The following is a 17,055-nucleotide window of genomic DNA, read 5'->3' as shown; positions in this document are numbered from 1 at the left end:
AATAAGATCTTCCCCCCACTTTGTAATCAATTGCCCTGTTGAATGAATGAGGTCTGAATGAGGAAGGCGTGGAAGGCAGGCACCTCCAGACAGTTGCAACCCTTGGAGAGGGCAGGGCCGACTCTAGGATTTTGGCCGCCTCCCCTTTCTTTTTCGTGCCCCTCTGCCCCCGGCCCCACCCCAACTCCACCCCTTCCAAACCCCTTTCCCAAATCCCCAGCACCGCCTCCTCCCCCGGCATGCCGCATTTCTCCCCCCCCATTGCTTCCTGCGGGCCCCCCGTGACCTCCTGCCCTAGCTCAGCTCCACTCCGCCTGCTCCTCCGGGCGTGCCGCCGCTCCGCTTCTCCGCCCTCCCTCTCAGGTGAGGGAGGGCGGAGAAGCGGAGCAGCGGCGCGTTCAGGGGAGGAGGCGGAGCAGAGGTGAGCTAGGGTGGGGGGGCGCAGGAAATAACGGGGCGGGTAGAGGAACCGCTCCCCGCTCCAGCTCACCTACTCTCCACCACCACTGCCTCCCCTGAGTGGCCTCCGCTCGGCTTCTCCTCCCTCCCAGCCTTGCTGCGCGAAATAGCGGTTTCGCACGTGGCAAGCCTGGGAGGGGGGAGAAGCGGAGCGGCGGCGCGTTCAGGGGAGCAGGCCGAGCGGAGGTGAGCTAGGGTGGGGGGGCGCAGGAAGTAATGGGGGGGTAGAGGAACCACTCCCCGCTCCAGCTCACCTCCGCCGCCTCCCCCGAGTGCCCCGCCGCTTGGCTTCTCCTCCCTCCCAGCCTTGCTGTGCGAAACAGCTGTTTTGCGCGTGGCAAGCCTGGGAGGGAGGGGGGAGAAGCGGAGCGGCGCGCTCAGGGGAGCAGGCGGAGGTGGAGCGGAAGCGAGCTGGGGTGGCGAGGGCACTTTCTCCCCATGCCCCGGAGTCGGCACCTATGATGGCCGGCACCAGAATGCCGCCCCTAGAAATATGCCGCCCCCAAGCACCTGCTTGTTTTGTTTGTGCCTGGAGCCGGCCCTGGGAGACGGGATGGGAGCCAGACCAGATCAGTAGAACAGGTCAGCCACCGACTCACCACTTGCCTCCTCAGCCCTCCTCTCCCGGCTCGCCTACTCACCCCCCGCCACTGCCTGCTCGCTCGCCTCCTCAGCCCCCCACCCCCCCGGCTCGCCTCCTCACCCCCCGCCACTGCCCGCCCGCTCGCCTCCTCACCCCCCGCCACTGCCCGCCCGCTCGCCTCCTCACCCCCCGCCACTGCCCGCCCGCTCGCCTCCTCACCCCCCGCCACTGCCCGCCCGCTCGCCTCCTCACCCCCCCTCCCCCGCCACCGGCTCACCTGCCCCCCCGCCACTGCCCGCCCACTCGCTTCCTCAGCCCTCCACCCGCCCGGCTTCCCTACTCATTCCCCGCCACTGCCCGCCCGCTCGCCTACTCAGCCCCCCTCCCTCACCCGCCGCTTGCCTACTTGCCTCCCCACGGGCCGCACGGTGAGCCCACGCGGGCCGCATGCGGCCCCCGGGCCACATGTTGTGCAGGCCTGGGATTGTGCATGCACATGAATTTTTAGTAGGATTTTTTCTGAGCTCCTGGGACACCATGTTTAATTCCCTGCAAATGCATAGCCCAGCCCACCTCCAGTGAGAACTTTGACAAAAAGTGCTTCTTAAAAGTACTAATTGTGCGGTATGTGCACAAAGTGTAATTTTCAAAGGTTCATAGATCGGACAAATCAAAACCAATTTGTATTGGATTAGACACTACTCAATGAAGACTTCTCGATGTTACATTTTACTTTACATCCAGGCATTTTGCCTGTAGAGCTAGCTGTCTAATAAAAAAAACAACCTTTGCTTTAAAACAAAGCAGGGAAATAATTTTTACTTGTCTTATAATCAGTTACAACTTTTGGAATTTGGCATGGGCCTTGATCCTACTCCTGTGTGCAAGCATTGCAGAATCGGGGTCTTAAAATGGAAAAGAACCTTAACTGTAGTTGAACAAGTTTTTACCTTTTATAGCCTTCTTGTACTTAGACTTACTAGGTGAGTGGTAATGTCCTTTTTCATTTCTTAATTCCCATAGATTGAGTGTTCGCTTTTGATCAAATAAATTTAATATATTGGAGTTAACCTTATCTTAAGCATTTTTAAAGGATTATTTAAAAAACAACTCTGGCCTAAATTTTCAAACATGTAACTAGTGATTTAGTGCTTTTGGATGTCCAATTTGAAATACCTTAACAGAGCCTGATATTCAGAGTACTGAGCATTATGCCATGTGAAAATCAATTTAGGTGATGAATTTGAGGTACTTTAAACCCAAAAAATTTGATTAGTGATTTTAATTTTATATCTCGAATAAAAATTGCTTGAAAAGGTGTTAATATTAATTGTTTTATCATTGAAGTTTCTTAACCTTCTCCCACATACTGTTACAGGTTGAATATAAACTGGGATTTCAGGTAGATAATGCAATGGCTATAGATATGCCTCAGACTAATATTTCTGTACAAGGAGAAGTCCCTCGTGCTTTATCAGGTGAGTAAACAGGCTTTCAGCTTTGAAGGCACATGCAAAGTACTACCATGAATACTGTTTTTCTGGTACTCAGTAACATTTCCTAATTTCCCCAAAAATGCATATAGTATAATTTTGTGTAATTTTAGTTGTATGTAACATGTAAGATACAACAATTATGACCTATCTAGATAATTCTGTATATAGAAAATCTTAACACTTGTATCTCACTTGATTTAGATGCACTGAGATATGTGATAAACAAATTCTACTTTCTGAAACATGCTAAACAAAGGAAAATCAAACACAGTAACTCCTCACTTAACGTTGTAGTTATGTTCCTGAAAAATATGACTTAAAGTGAAATGATAAGTGAATCCAATTTCCTCATAAGAATTAATGTAAATGGAGGGGAGGGGGGGGGTGTTAGGTTCCAGGGCAGCTTCCCCTACTCTGCAAGCACCAGAGGCAGGGGGTTCAACCTTCAGCCCGCCCACTCCACTCCTTCCCCCAAGCCCCCACCCTTGACCTGCCTCTTCTTCCCCCCCCCACCTCCTCCCCCTTTACTTCGCTTGCTGCATCCTGGCTTCTCCCCCCTCCCTCCCCTTCCTTCTAAACGCCGCAAGCCAGCTGATTGCCGTGTAGGGGAGGGAGGGGGGAGGCACACTGAGTCCTCGCTCCTCCCGCCTCCCTTCTGCCCAGGGCACTCAGCTGGCTTGCGGCGTTTTGGAGGCAGGAGGGAGGGGGAAGGAGCGAGGACTCGGCGGGCAGGCTCTCCCTCCCCTGCCTTCCGAATGCGGCAAGCCAGCTGATTGCCCCATGCAGGAGGGAGGGGGGAGGAGCAAGGACTTGGCGCGCCTCCCCCCTCCCTCCCGAACTGCCAGCAGGAGGCAGGGGAGGGAGGGGGAGCCTGCGCGCCGAGTCCTCGCTCCTCCCCCCTCCCTCCTGCCTCCAAAACGCCGCAAGCCAGCTGATTGCTGCGGGGAGGAGGAGCGGGAAGGCGCTGATCTGTGGGGTCTGCCGGCGGGCGGGAGGCGCTGGGGGGAAGGGGGTGTAGGGTGGCTGCCAGCTATGGAGAAAGCAGGCAGCCAAACAACGTAAGAGTGGAGCATTGCACAACTTTAAATGAGGATGTTCCCTAATTGATCAGCAACGTAACAATGAAACAACGTTAAGCGGGACGACTTTAAGTAAGTAGTTACTGTAGTGAAAATTCCATGCCTTTTCTCCCCCCTCTGCCTTTTTGGGGAAAAAGGATACACATTTTCCTGAGAAGGGAAGCATCACATTCCAAGAATTTATAGAAGGTTCTTACTCTAGTTTGGCCAACAGTTGTGCAGATTTTAATCCCACTTCTCTAGTGTATAGATAAATTGATGCATTGTAAAAAATCAAATAAAAACAACTATTTGGTGTATATTCATTCCTCTCAAACATGTTTTAGAAATAAAACTGCAATGTGTGGGATTTTCACAAACGCATTCATCTGCTGCTGCAGCAGCAAAGTAACAGTTACTGGGTTTAATTCTGCACTGTCTTGTACCCTTTTGAGTTACTTGTACCTGTGTGCAATGGATGTAAAATGCTGCTGTTTTGCTTTTTGTATATCTTTATCCTTTTTGTACAGGTAAGCACTAGAGTCAAGCCTATTATTTCTGCAGTTGCGCTGGTATCAGTGATGCTGGTACATAGCCTTGAAAACAAACCTAGTCATGTTAATTTAAGCTAGATTCCCAGACAAATTTGCTCAGACCAGTTTGGGTGCTGTCAAAAAGGCCATCTTGATGGTTTTAAAAAATAAGAGGAAATTAAGCACTTCTTTGTGTGTTCCAAAGATAGTGAGGACCACACTGAGCCTCTGCATATGATTCATTAATATTTGGTAACCGCAATGCAGAGTGTGTGGCTAACCGTTGTTTACCCACAGATACTGTTGAGTTTTTGAGGTCTGCACACTTCAATTTCATTTGTTTGATGTAAATGTATTTGACAGCTGCTCCCTAAAATGCCATAAGTGTTCCCAGAAATTACCTGGTTTGAACACCAAAGTGAAATTCTAAGAAAATGCTTGAGTTTAAAACAAAAAGTGCAACAGAATCCTGCATCACTTGAAGATTGTATTAAAAAATTGTTGAAATGTATTGTAAACAAATGTCTGACTCTTGTTTTTTATTTGCAGTGTTTCGTGTTGAACTCTCCTGCACAGGCAGACTAGATTCTGAGGTTACAATATTAATGCAGCTCAACTTAACAATAAATTCCTCAAAAAATATCACAGTCTTAAATTTCAAACGAAGGAAAATGTGCTACAAAAGTAAGACATCAAGCTTCAGCAACTTTTATTGTTAAAGTAGAGGAAAAAGGAGTGAGGGGAGAGATTATGGTGATGGGTGTGGAATAAGAATCTCTCAGATGGAATAAAACATTTTCCAGGAACGTGAGAGTAGAGGGAGGGATGAGTAAGATCTCTTGCTTTACAGATAAATAAGGGAAATTTGGATGAAGTAGGATGATGGGGGAACAAATAAATGTTCTAAATTTAGGCAGAATTGGGAAGGCAGGGCAGTTGATGGGCTTTAATTGAATAACTGGCTTTGTATTATGGAGATAGTGACTGCAGCTTCATAGTTATGACTGAGTTTTGCATTTAAAGCAGGGATACCACCACTTATGTCTGGAAAAAAGAGTCTCCCCAAAATTACAGCATTTTTAATGTAGAAAGACTTTTTTCTGAGAATTTAAAAGTATATCTTATAAAGTAAGTTAAAATGATCTTAAAATGGGTCACTTAAACTTGGCACACTGAGTGTCTTTTTTGTTCTTTATGATCTCAGTAAAAAAATGATGCAGACTTTTCAAACTCCCCATATAGTTAAAACACTGAAACTTGGAGAACAAAGCTACATTTGAATATATTTTTGTGAGGATTAATGCTTTTTTTGTTTTTTTGGCCACTTTTCATAACTGAACACTTTTTACTTGAGTCTGCAGCCATTTTGAAAGAGGTTTTGGAGTACTGTAAAGAATGTTTTTCTTTAATCTCTTATTCTCAATAGACTGCTCGTAGCAAAGATGGTCACTACTTCGGTTTGCTTGCTCCTCATAATTCTTCAGTCTCTTGATAGCATTTGGTGGTGTTAGTGCATGTGGGAGTGTCTGTCAGTCACCATCTACCCTGAGGGCAGACTGACTTTGCTTCCATTTGGTTATGAATTTCCAAATGGAAGTTTTTAGAAAATGTGAGCAAAAAGCAATTAAGCCACTTCTTGTACAATAAAATTAGTGCAAGGAGATTGAAAGCTGATATTTTGCAGGAAAGCAGTTCTTACTGAAAAATGCTTTTCTGGTGAAAATTGGTTTTGATTACTTTAGGATAGTTTGAAAAATAGCCATTTGTGTATCAGTAGTCCTTAGATTTTGAGAATTTGTGGATAAAGGTTATACAGTGTCATTTTTTCCACCCATTGTAGCTAAGTACTGGATTGGGAGACTCGGTTGAGACCAAACATGGCAAATTCAGTTGGGAAGGAGAATTTTTGAAAGTTGGGAGCATGGGAAAACATGGTTATAATGAAAATCTGAAATTAACCTTAACTATAGGTTTTAATTCAGTCTGCTGAGTTAGGAAAACACTTTTTTAAAGAACTGGACCAGGTGATTCAGTGTAAAGGAATTACAATACAAAATGTGTACTAGAACTTCACATTTTTCTCTTGTTGATTTAGAATTTGAACAAGAAGTAAAAACTCCAACATCTGACAAAAACAGCAGCAAAGCTATTTGTAAGTAATATTAAGGGCACTTATTCCTCTTGGCATAACTTAACAGGAACCTTGTGATGTATCTTCTTTTTGAAGGGAATGATGTGAAAACAGTAATTTCCATCAAGTTCAGATTTTAGAGATAGGCTTTTTGCAGTTTTGTTAACTCCATTCTTCTGTTCAGTCAGCAATATATAATGGGGGTGAGAAGGTGTTCTGGGGTAATCACAACTTTTGCCTGATACATGACTCCAGAAGTTTTGAGCTATCAAAACCAATCTGTTTCTGACCTTTAGATTTAGAATCTGTTGTGTGTGCCATTTAACTTGCTGAAGTAAATGTGCAGTGTGAAGTGGCTTTGGCCCTTTTTATCTCCCTAACCATGTCTCGAGTTGGAAATGCCAGCCACAGCATGCTAGCACCTGTTGTGGAACCCAAAACATAAGCTATTGTAAAAATTCTTTTGGAACTCAATGGGAAGCTTTATTCCGTTTCCTGTGGTGCTAATTCTTTACTTAATTATCCTGTGCACTTTTTTTGCCTAATATGGGTGTTGTTTAAAAATCATGGGTGTGGGTAGGGCCCTCTTCCTAAAATAGGAGTAGGTCTTACCTCCTTTTGGTGCACACACATGGCAGCTTCTTAGCACTGTAGAGGGCAGGCATGACAGGTAGCCCAGTGGCTGCTAATTTGTGCTGGCCTCCAGGAATCAGTGCAGTTGAGGTTGGTTGGTTGAAAAGGCAGGCTTAATCACCTGTAAATACTGCTGCATTAAACAAGGATTAGGACAGGCACCAGGGATCCTACCCATGAGGCTTGTTAAAGGCAGAGCGTGAGGTACCCTTGAGCTACAGGCTAGGGAGCCTTTAAGCTGCAGGTCAGTTCAGGGTTGGGGGGAGGGGGAAAGGCACACAACTTCTGTGCACTAACGCCATACTGCCCTCCAATATGAGATCTTGAGTGTGATTCTCCATGCTATATATGGCTGAATTGGAGTTCTCCTTGCTGCAAAGTTATGCCTCTTTATAACTCCCCTTCTCTAGTGCAGTTTCTACCAAAATCTGCAAGAATGAGTGGAAAGGGTCAGAAGCAGGTGGCTGGTTTGACTGCAGCTCTCCCAGTTTCCTCATGTGTACTTTGGTAGCGATAGCATTTTTTGTGGGGAAGGGATTGTTAGTTTCCAGTAAGCAACCCCCCAAGACCAGCAGTTTGGAGGCCCCCTTGCCCCTTTACATTTAGCCTGGAGGGCACCAGGGTGTCCTTGGTGAGTATATGATGGCACTGATTGGGTTGCTGGTTCCTGGGCTTGTCTACGCTGTCAGGTTTTGTCGATGAAACTAATGTCAACATGAAAAAATCGACAAAAGCAAAGTCGCCACAGCAAGTCTACATTTGTTCCCTCTGTCGACAGATCATGCCCACATTCGGGGCACCATTGTTGACAGTGTGAGCAATGCACTGTGGGTATGTATCCCACAGTGCCTGGCGACACCATCTGTTGCTAGGTGTTGTGGGAAGGCGGAAACGGAGCACGGCGCATCCTGGGACATTCAAAATGTCCCGTCATGCACCGCTTTGTGTCCCAGCCCTCCTGTGGTTTCTGGCTTCCTTTTGCGCCGTTTTTATAACTGCCAGTCCTTGTAGTGCGCACCAGCTCTGCAGTGAGAGAGGATGGATCCCGCACTTCTTTCCTATGCGCTGTTAACTGTCGTGAGGACATCTCACATGGCAGCAGAGTTATTCGCAAAGTTACTGACAGAGGATGAATCACAGGCACTCGTGTGTGATATGGACGGCAGCAACTTATCAGTGCTCTTGGCATTCACAGAGCACCTGCATACAGTAGACTGTAGCTTTTGGGCTAGGGAAACAAGCACTGATTGGTGGGATCGCATTGTCATGCAGGTGTGGGATGAAGACCAGTGGTTACAGAACTTTAGGATGCGTAAAGCAGCCTTCCTAAAGCTATGTGCTGAGGTGGCCCCCGACCTGCGGTGCAAGGTCACCAGAATGAGAACTGCCCTTTCGGTAGAGAAGCGTGTTGCAATCGCTGTCTGGAAGCTGGTGAATCCAGACTGCTACCGGTCAGTTGCAAATCAATTTGGAGTGGGGAAGTCCACTGTTGGGGCTGCATTACTCCAAGCGTGCAGGGCAATAAATCTCATCCTGCTGCGGAGGACCGTGACTCTGGGAAATGTGCATGAAATAGTGGATGGCTTTTCAGAGATGGTTGTCCCTAACTGTGGCGGGGCGATTGATGGCACACAAATTCCAGTTTTAGCGCCAGATCACCTTGCCTCAGAATACATCAATAGGAAGGGATACTTTTCCATAGTGTTGCAGGCGCTTGTGGATCACCGGGGGCATTTCACGGACATCAGTGCAAGCTGGTCTGGAAAGGTGCATGACGCACGCATCTTCAGGAACAGTGGCCTGTACAGAAAGCTGCATGCGGATACTTTCTTAGTAATCCTGGAAGATCCAGTTTACCCCTTCTAGCCCTGGCTCATGAAACCGTACACAGGGCACCTGGACAGCAGCAAGGAACGTTTTATCAACAGGCTGAGCAGGTGCTGCATGGTAGTCGACTGTGCCTTTGGCCATTTGAAAGCTCGCTGGAGGTGTTTAAATGGCAGGCTAGACCTTACCGAGGATAATATTCCCGTGGTCATAGCCGCGTGCTGCACTTTGCATAATCTGTGTGAATCTAAGGGTGAAATGTTTGCTCAGGTGAGGAGCACTGATGCAGAGCGCTTGGCTGCACAGTTTGAACAGATAGATGCTAAGGCTTTCAGAGGAGCCTGGAGTTTAACATCAGAGAGGCTTTGAGGAACCACTTTGACAATGAGGGGCACTAACACATGTCTGCTTTGGAGTTGCTTCCCTGGTGCATCCATGAATGATTTTGTGACCCAAGATCCATGCAACAAAATGCTTTAGAAGCCTGTTCCCAAGAATGAATTGATTGCTATATGCTTTTGTAGAACACAGAATAAAAATGCTGTACCATTAAATACCTTAGCCTTTATTTATTGTTAAAAAGGGTAACACCTCACAACTGTGTGTAGCTCCAGCTATCATTGTGCAACCTGTGAGGGGGGTGGAGTGATGGGGAAACTCAGGAGTGCTGTGAAGTAAAAGGAATGTCTGGGCATAGAGGGGGGTGGGGTTGGCAAAGAATTGTGCATGTGCTGCAGTGGAGGTCAACCACGGATCTGCTCTGTCTGCAGCTGTATCAAAGCCTTGAGCATCTCTGTCTGATCCTCCATAACTTTTATCATCCACCCTGTCGCTTGCCCAGCAAATGCTGCATTCTCTTTTCTGTCCTGACTTTCGGCTTCCCAGCACTCTTTGCGTTCCCTGGTCTCTTCCCTCATTGCGCTGCAACACCTCCTTGAACATGTCGTCTTTGCTACGTCTCAGCTTCTTCCTTATCTGCCGAAGCTGGTTGGCAGGTGTGCGTGGTGTGTTCCCCAAGGTCTCGGCTGCTGTGGACAATGCACAGAAGGGGGATTGTTACATTCCAGCAAACGATTGAAACATTTCAGTAACAAGGGCCTTTTGCAACTAGTAGCAATCATTTTCTCACTGACTCTAGGCAGGCACAGAGCTCCGTGAGCACCCCAATCATGGTGAGTGTCGGGAGTGGGGGGAAGGTGGTTGTGGGTACAGACAAAACGGACATGGCTTGCAGGGGAGATTTGCAGGGAACTCATTCTAAAATTATCACACACTTTTTCACAGGCGGCCAACCTGCTGGCTGACATCTCACTGCTGTGGGTAAGCAGGGAAACCAGGGCACAACTACTGCATGTTTGCAGCTTTCACCCCGGTCTATATGCAGCTCAGCTATGTGCTGCTTTAGTCCCAGCTCCAGTGATTGCTAAATGGCATGGTACAGTTTCCTACAATGGGGGAACTAATAAGGCTGCAATCCCTTGGAATCTGCAGTAGAGGATTATTAACAAGTACCTCTTGGAAATGTTCCAGAGCCTCTTTCTGTAGGATTCCCTGCAGGTCTTGATGTCCATCAACACACTGCTTAGCAATGCAGATTCTCTACACCAGGCAATGTCCAGCTCACATAAAACACTACCTGCCTCCCACTTTTCGATTCCCTACACAAGCCACAGCAACTTACCCAGCATCTCATCTGCTTCCTGCTCCCATAGAGCACTTCTGGAGTGGAGAAAAATTACTGGCTGGCTGCTCTACCAGGCGACCCCCGCTGGGAGCTCCACATACTCTTCTAGCTCCACTTCTTCATCCAGAATTTCAGCCTCCAGGTTACCCCCTCTTTCTGCTGCCTCCAAAGTATCCACGGGGCTATCGGCGATGGAGATGGGGTCACGACCGAGGATAGCATTCAGCTCCTTATAGAAGTGGCAGGTCTTAGGTGCACCACTGGAGCGATGGTTTGCCTCCCCCCACGCCTTATGGTACTCCTGCCTCAGCTCCTTTATCTTCGCTCTGCCTGCTGCGTGTCCCGATCATAGTCCTTTTTACACAAGCCTCGAGAAATTTGCCCATATGTGTCCAGATTCCTACAGGTCAATCGCAGCTGCAATTGAACAGACTCCTCTCCACATACACTGATCAGATCCAACAGCTCAGCGGTAGTCCAAGCGGGAGTGCGTTTGGTGCGATAGCCAGCCATGCTCAGCTGGGAAGCCAGCAAGCAGGAAATGAGATTTAAAATTCCCGGGGCTTGCGAGGGGGAGGGGCGGGTTGGCTGCAGGGCAGCGGAGTTCAAACCGCTGACCAGAGCGGCAGCATGGGAATTGTGGAACACTTTTTGGAGGCCAATAAAATGGGGGTGGGGGGGAGGCGTTGTGTCTACGCTGGCTGTTTGTCGACAGTAAAGGGAGGGGAAAAGACAAAAGTCTCTCGCAGGGGTGGAAGTTCTTTGTCGCCAAAACTGGACGTTTTTTTTCGACAAAAGTCCCATCACAGTGTGTACGCTATCGCTGTTTTGTCGCCAAAAGGCAGTTTTTGGCGACAAAACTTGTCAGTGTAGACAAGCCCCCCATCTTGGCCTTGGCTTAAGGCAGTAGGATTCTGGGAGATTTTTCTTGTTAGAATGTTGTGATCTTTTCCTGAGTCTGCTTACTCTGTCCTGTACTGACCTCTACTGGGAAAACGGTCTTTAAATCTTTGCTTAATGGAAAGCTAAACATTGAGACACATCAAGGCTGCCTTTCTTTGGTCCAGTTATTTTAGACTAGTGTAAAACAAGTGCTAGTATTAGACTGAATTAAAAACACCAACATACTCCTTGCACAATCATATATGAACTCATTTGAAATTGATAAATGTAATTTCTCTCTCTTTTGGAGAAAAGTACATTTCAATGACATGTTTTACCCTTCCATTTCAGTTGATCCTGTAAATGCCGCTCCCACCACTTCTACCCGTGTGTTTTATATCAGTGTAGGGGTTTGCTGTGCTGTTATATTCCTGGTGGCAATAATATTAGCTGTCTTGCATCTTCATAGTATGAAAAGAATAGAGTTGGATGACAGGTAAAGTATACAATCTTCTTTTCATATACAATTGTTTGACATTTGTGAAGGTGTCTGTGTTATGTGTAAAAAGAGACACATACACCGAGAATCACTTTTAATAACTGAGAAACTAATTGTCACTGTTTGCTTGTCATAATATGTTCCTTCCTTTCTTGTACTTAGACAATGTTGTCTTCTGACCTCTGATCTGCATAGCTGGGTTCCTTGAAGTAAGGTAGCTAAGGTGGCAGCAGCAGCAGTCCATAGCACTGGATAAGTAAAAAGGCAATAACCTGGAATGCTGGCAGTTTGGGTGCCCTCCAGTCAATCAGAATCCAGTGGCAGCTCCTCTCTGGCTTGTGTTTTTTGCAAAAGCTGATCATGCTTTGGCACTTCTCTTCAGACTTGTTTAATTTGAAGCTGTCAGTTTTTTCTCCAAATGGTCAAAACAGAAATGCTGGGCCCAGCTACGTAAAGTGGCAGCCTTGTTCAACAGCAATGGTAGTGCACCCATTTGTTAGAGTGCTAGTCAGAATCTGGGAATCTCTGGGTCAAGAACCGTGGTATAGGAGGTTGGTAAAGAAAAGGACCATACACTGCCACCACTATCTTGAAACAGCCAGTAATTGAGGTAGGAGGGTCTTTTAATACTTATGATTATATTCAGATCCTTTTCTCTGTCCTGCCTTCAGGCCTTATTGGAATACTTAAACTTCATTGTGGCCAGGAAGTTTCTTATCTCTTAAGAACCCATTATGACTTTTTTTCTTAACAGGTGGGAAAGGACAAGGAAGGGATTGTGCCTCAAAGTGAACTCTTTAAGATGGTTTTGCACCTACTATTTCACTTTCAGGCTGAAACTGTGTGGCGGTTAAACATAAAGCCCTGTCAGAGGCAGCAGTTGCAGACATGGTTCAAAATCCCATATCCTCTTGTGCAATAAAGTTGACTGGGGCAATGGGATAGGAGCTTTGGGGAGCCAAAAATTCAGAGCTACTCAGGCTGTCACAGCTGAAGAAAGAGTATATCTGAGTACACTGAAAATAGTTGCTTTTTCCTAGTTTTGAGAGAACTTGGATGCTCAAAAATTGTCTTCATTGTAGTCAGTTATTTGGTGCATCACTGGTATTATACTAGGGCCTTGGGACGCCAGCTGAGATCTCAGTCCCTTTGTGCTAGGCTCTGTACAAACCGCAGTTGTTTTTTAAAGTCTTGGTAGGGGATTAGCTAACCTAAGTAAGGGGGGTATAGAAGGCTGGTGAGCTGAGCAAACAGCAGTGGGAAAAGAGGCCCTCAAATCACTTGTGATCTAACCTGAGTATGATCTCTGTAATAGTTTACTACTGTAGCTATTAACTTTTGAAAGCCAGTTTGGCAGTCTCATAAGAGAATCCCAAAGGCTTACAGTACAGACCCGTTTACGTGGATGTCGGGAGTCAAGCCGTCACGACCGCGTGTTAACAGACCGCGGGTTAAGAGGGCCGTGCTGAAATATAAGATATATAATATAAAATTACCTAGGATTACATATGTATTCACAGCGTCCCAAATACTGCAGGCCTATCTGTTAACGTTGCTTTGCAAGAATATAAATTCAAATGTGTAATCTAATAAAAACATTATTATTATTTATTTATTACTACACAGGGGTGAAAGTAATTCAGGACACTTACCGGTACGGGGCAGGGCATCTTTGGCCCCTGGAAGGGGTGGGGCCTTGGGCGGAAGGGGCTGGGCTAGGGAGTCAGCATCTCCCAGCCAGGCTGCCTGGTCCGCACTGCCCGGAACCCCTGGCCCTTTTTTAAATAGCTAGCCCCGGGGCAGCTGCTTCCTTTGCCCCCGCCCCTCGCCAGGGTCTTTTGCCACGGCAGTGCTTTAACGTTGCTGCGCCCCACCCCCGTTGGCGGCCCAGCGCTGCCGCGACAAAGGACAGTCCTTAAAGCGCTGCCGCGGCAGCACTTTAATGTTCCTGCCCTTTTTGCCTCCCGGTCGGCGGCCCTGCTGGTAGGGCAGCGCTTTAAGGACGGTCCTTTGCCGTGGCAGCGCTTTGAGGATCCTTAAAGCGCTGCCGCAGCGTTGCTGCCCCCCCCCCCTCCCGTCGGCGGTAAAGGCATACAACACGTTTCTGCTCCGCACTTCCTGTCGACTTCTATGTCAGTGAGTTAGTGAGCAAATCTGTAGCGCTACATAGCAAGTTCCTGTACCGTGTGTTAACGAGTCTCGCATGTTAAATAGGTAGCACTGGGAGGCATGGTGCTTCCATGCGTTAAGCCGATTCACGCGTAAATGGGTCTGTACTGTATATACTGGCATTCTTTATGCATGTGCACTTTCCACTTTGTGTGTGCCAGTGCACTTAAGCCACAGAACTTTTTTCCATAGAGGTAACTTATGGAGGCAGCACCTGCACCCTCTGCCCATGATATAAAGGGGTGAAGCTGCCCCAACCCTCCTCAGTTCCTTCTCACTGCCTGTGATCGGTAGTCAAAGCATGTGTGTGTTAGTCACGCTTTCCCTTAACTTTCTCTAAGAAAATAATTTCCATTATGTACATAGTAGTTTATACTGATGGCTAGTGGTACTTGTTTTAGTAACCTGTTTAGTTTCTTACATTCTCTGGGCTTTAAACTCAGTAGCAGGGCATGTCTAGGTCTGTGGGATTTAAGTGCTGTTCCTGCTGTTAAAAATCCATGCCAGTCAGCGACCCTTATTCTAGTTGTTTAAAGTGTTTAGGAGAGGGTCGTGTATGACATAAGTCCCCTATGTGTATGGGTTTTAAGACCAGGACTAAAGTTGAGAGGAGTTTGACTTCGACATATCTTAATGGAAGCAGCTTTGCCCCCTCCAGTAAGAACCCAGCTGCTCAGTACATAGCGGTTTGGTCTCAACTCCATCTTGGCGTGCACTGCTAGACTTGGCAGTTCCCCTTGTCACAGGGAAGGCGTTCTCCTTCCCTGGTACCACATAAACATCAGAAGGAGTTAGATGCTTTCAGTTCCTCTCGCTAGAAGACGTTCTCTTCCACTTTGAGAGCCAAGCCCCCTATGGAGACTCATAAGAAGTAGTCTGGTATCAAGGTTAGAGCTCAGCCTAATCCAGTTAGGTATTCCTTGATACCACATTCATCATCTAGCAATATATCTGTTGACTCTGGCATCACTTTTGGTGCCATCAAGACAGATTCCATTGCCGGTACCTTCTACATCGACTTCGTTTGCGGTACACCCCAAGCTCTCGGAACCGACAATACCTGAGGTTTACACAGTGGTCAGGGACCTTCTTTGCCCCAACCCTACATTCCATGACCCTAGTGACACATGCTTAACCTCTCCGTTGGGGAGCTCATTTAGGGGACTTCCAGGCTCGGAGTCTCTGGTCAGATCAGGATCTCTCCATCGATATCCATATTTGGGAGCTTTGAGCTATCTGCCTGGCTTGTCAAGTGTTTCTTCCCCACATCAAAGGTTGTTTGGTGGAGGTGCTCAGACAACACAGCTGCGATATCCTATCTAAATAAGTAGGGAAGTGCCAGGTCAAAGCCACCTTTGCCAAAAGGCAATGAACCTCTGGTCTTTCTGCATCAGGAAGGAGATTATGTTCAAAGCATCTCACCTTCCCAGGTCTTAAAACTGTCTAGTAATCTCAGCAGATTGTTAGCAGAGATCATGAATGGTTCCTTGGACCCGAAATAGCGAAGTCTATTTTTCAAATTTGGGGAATGCCAGAAATAGATCTATTCACCACCTGGCAGAACAGAAAGTGTCACCATTTCTGTTTGAGGGCAGGTCACAGCCTGGAGTCTGTGTCAGACTCTTTCCTACTATCCTGGAAGGGGAAATTTCTATACATTCTCCACCCCCCCACATCCTAATGGCTCCAAGAGTTTTGAGCAAGCTCAGACAGGATCATGCCCATCCAATTTTGATAGCGCCAGCCTGACCCCATCAGATTGAAAGGCTCAACAGATCCAAGAATCAGTTTGGTATCCTATAATGTTGCCTCAAGTTTTGGTCATAGTTTTGCAGGACTCTGCATCCTGGCCCTTTTGGCGTATGCCGGTGTCTTGGATGCCCAGTGGTTAACTCTCCTGGAAGCAGTCTGTTCACTTGGAGTTCACAATGTTCTTTTAAGTAGCAGGAAACCTTCCACCAGAATACATACCTCAAGAAATGGAAGAGATTTTCAGTGTGGTCCCAGCAGAAAGGTCTCTCTCCTTCATGTGCTCCCATTCACTTAACTGGATTACCTGCTTCACCTAAAAGAAAGGACCGTCTGTCAGTTCTGAGAGTTCATCTGGCAGCTATCTCTGCATTCCATCCTCCTATAGAAGGAAAGATCTGTTTCCCCTCCCAATCCTCTGTGTGTTAGTGGCCTGAATATAAAGATAGTTATTTTAATAAAAATGAACCTCAAATTTTTTACCAAAGTGGTATTGGATTTTAATCTCAGAATGTATACTCACCAATCCTTTTTCTGAAACCTCACTCTCAAAGATAAGGAAAATCTTCAGACTGTGTATGTTGGTAGGACGTTAGCCTTTTACCTGAACAGGATTAAAGAGTTTAGAATGTCTCCAGTTGTTTATCTCCTCTGAAAGGAAGAAAGGGCAACCTACATTTGCAGAAGATTTCTTCTTGGATCTCCTCCTGTATGTCTGTGCTATATTACTACTAATCCACTACTTCAGAGAGTTGAGCACAAAACTGTATCAGCTGTTTTCTTAAGTCACGTTCCCATCAGTGACATTTGCCAGGTTGAGATTTGGTCATTGGCTAATACCTTCACTACTCATTATGCTCTTTCCAAGGCCTCAACAAAGGTAGATTTAGGAGAGTGGTATTGCAGTCTTTGTTTAGGTAGACTCTGTTACCCTCTTCCATCTGGAATTTCTAGTGAGTCACCTAAAGTGGAATGGACATGTGCAAGCACTTGAGGAATTAAAAACTGTTACATAGCTGTTTGGTAACTCTTTGAGATGTCCATTCCATGACCCAGCCTCCTCCCCCTCTTCATTTGAGTCACAGTTGATGTTGACTTTCAGTTTGAAGGAACTGAGGGATCAGGGCAACTCTGCCCCTTTATACCCTAGCTAGCAACATGAGCACGCGGAGTACCTGATACGGGTACTGCTTTGAAAAAAGTTCTGTCTTCGGTGCACATACCTAAAATGGAATGGATACGTGCAACACACCTGGAAGAACAAAAGTTACCAAACAGGTATGTAACCATCTTTACAGGTCTGAACCAAGGTGCATATGTGTGTATGGAAGCATGAACTGTACCTGTCGGCT

The 17,055-nt window shown here is 46.7% G+C and overlaps 1 protein-coding gene across 1 annotated transcript in view; it reads left to right on the top strand.

The window, feature by feature from the left end:
* RYK (receptor like tyrosine kinase) overlaps positions 1-17,055 on the top strand; it is a 108,448-nt gene that overhangs the window by 28,162 nt on the left and 63,231 nt on the right. The window contains exons 3-6 of the mRNA XM_065410765.1: positions 2,421-2,520; positions 4,679-4,813; positions 6,225-6,281; positions 11,638-11,782. Of these exons, the coding sequence (XP_065266837.1) occupies positions 2,421-2,520; positions 4,679-4,813; positions 6,225-6,281; positions 11,638-11,782 (437 nt within the window). The remainder of the gene's footprint in view (positions 1-2,420; positions 2,521-4,678; positions 4,814-6,224; positions 6,282-11,637; positions 11,783-17,055) is intronic.

The sequence above is a fragment of the Emys orbicularis genome, chromosome 9 (assembly GCF_028017835.1).
Source record: "Emys orbicularis isolate rEmyOrb1 chromosome 9, rEmyOrb1.hap1, whole genome shotgun sequence".
NCBI lineage: Eukaryota > Metazoa > Chordata > Testudines > Emydidae > Emys > Emys orbicularis.
This window is presented reverse-complemented; position numbering and strand designations above follow the sequence as displayed.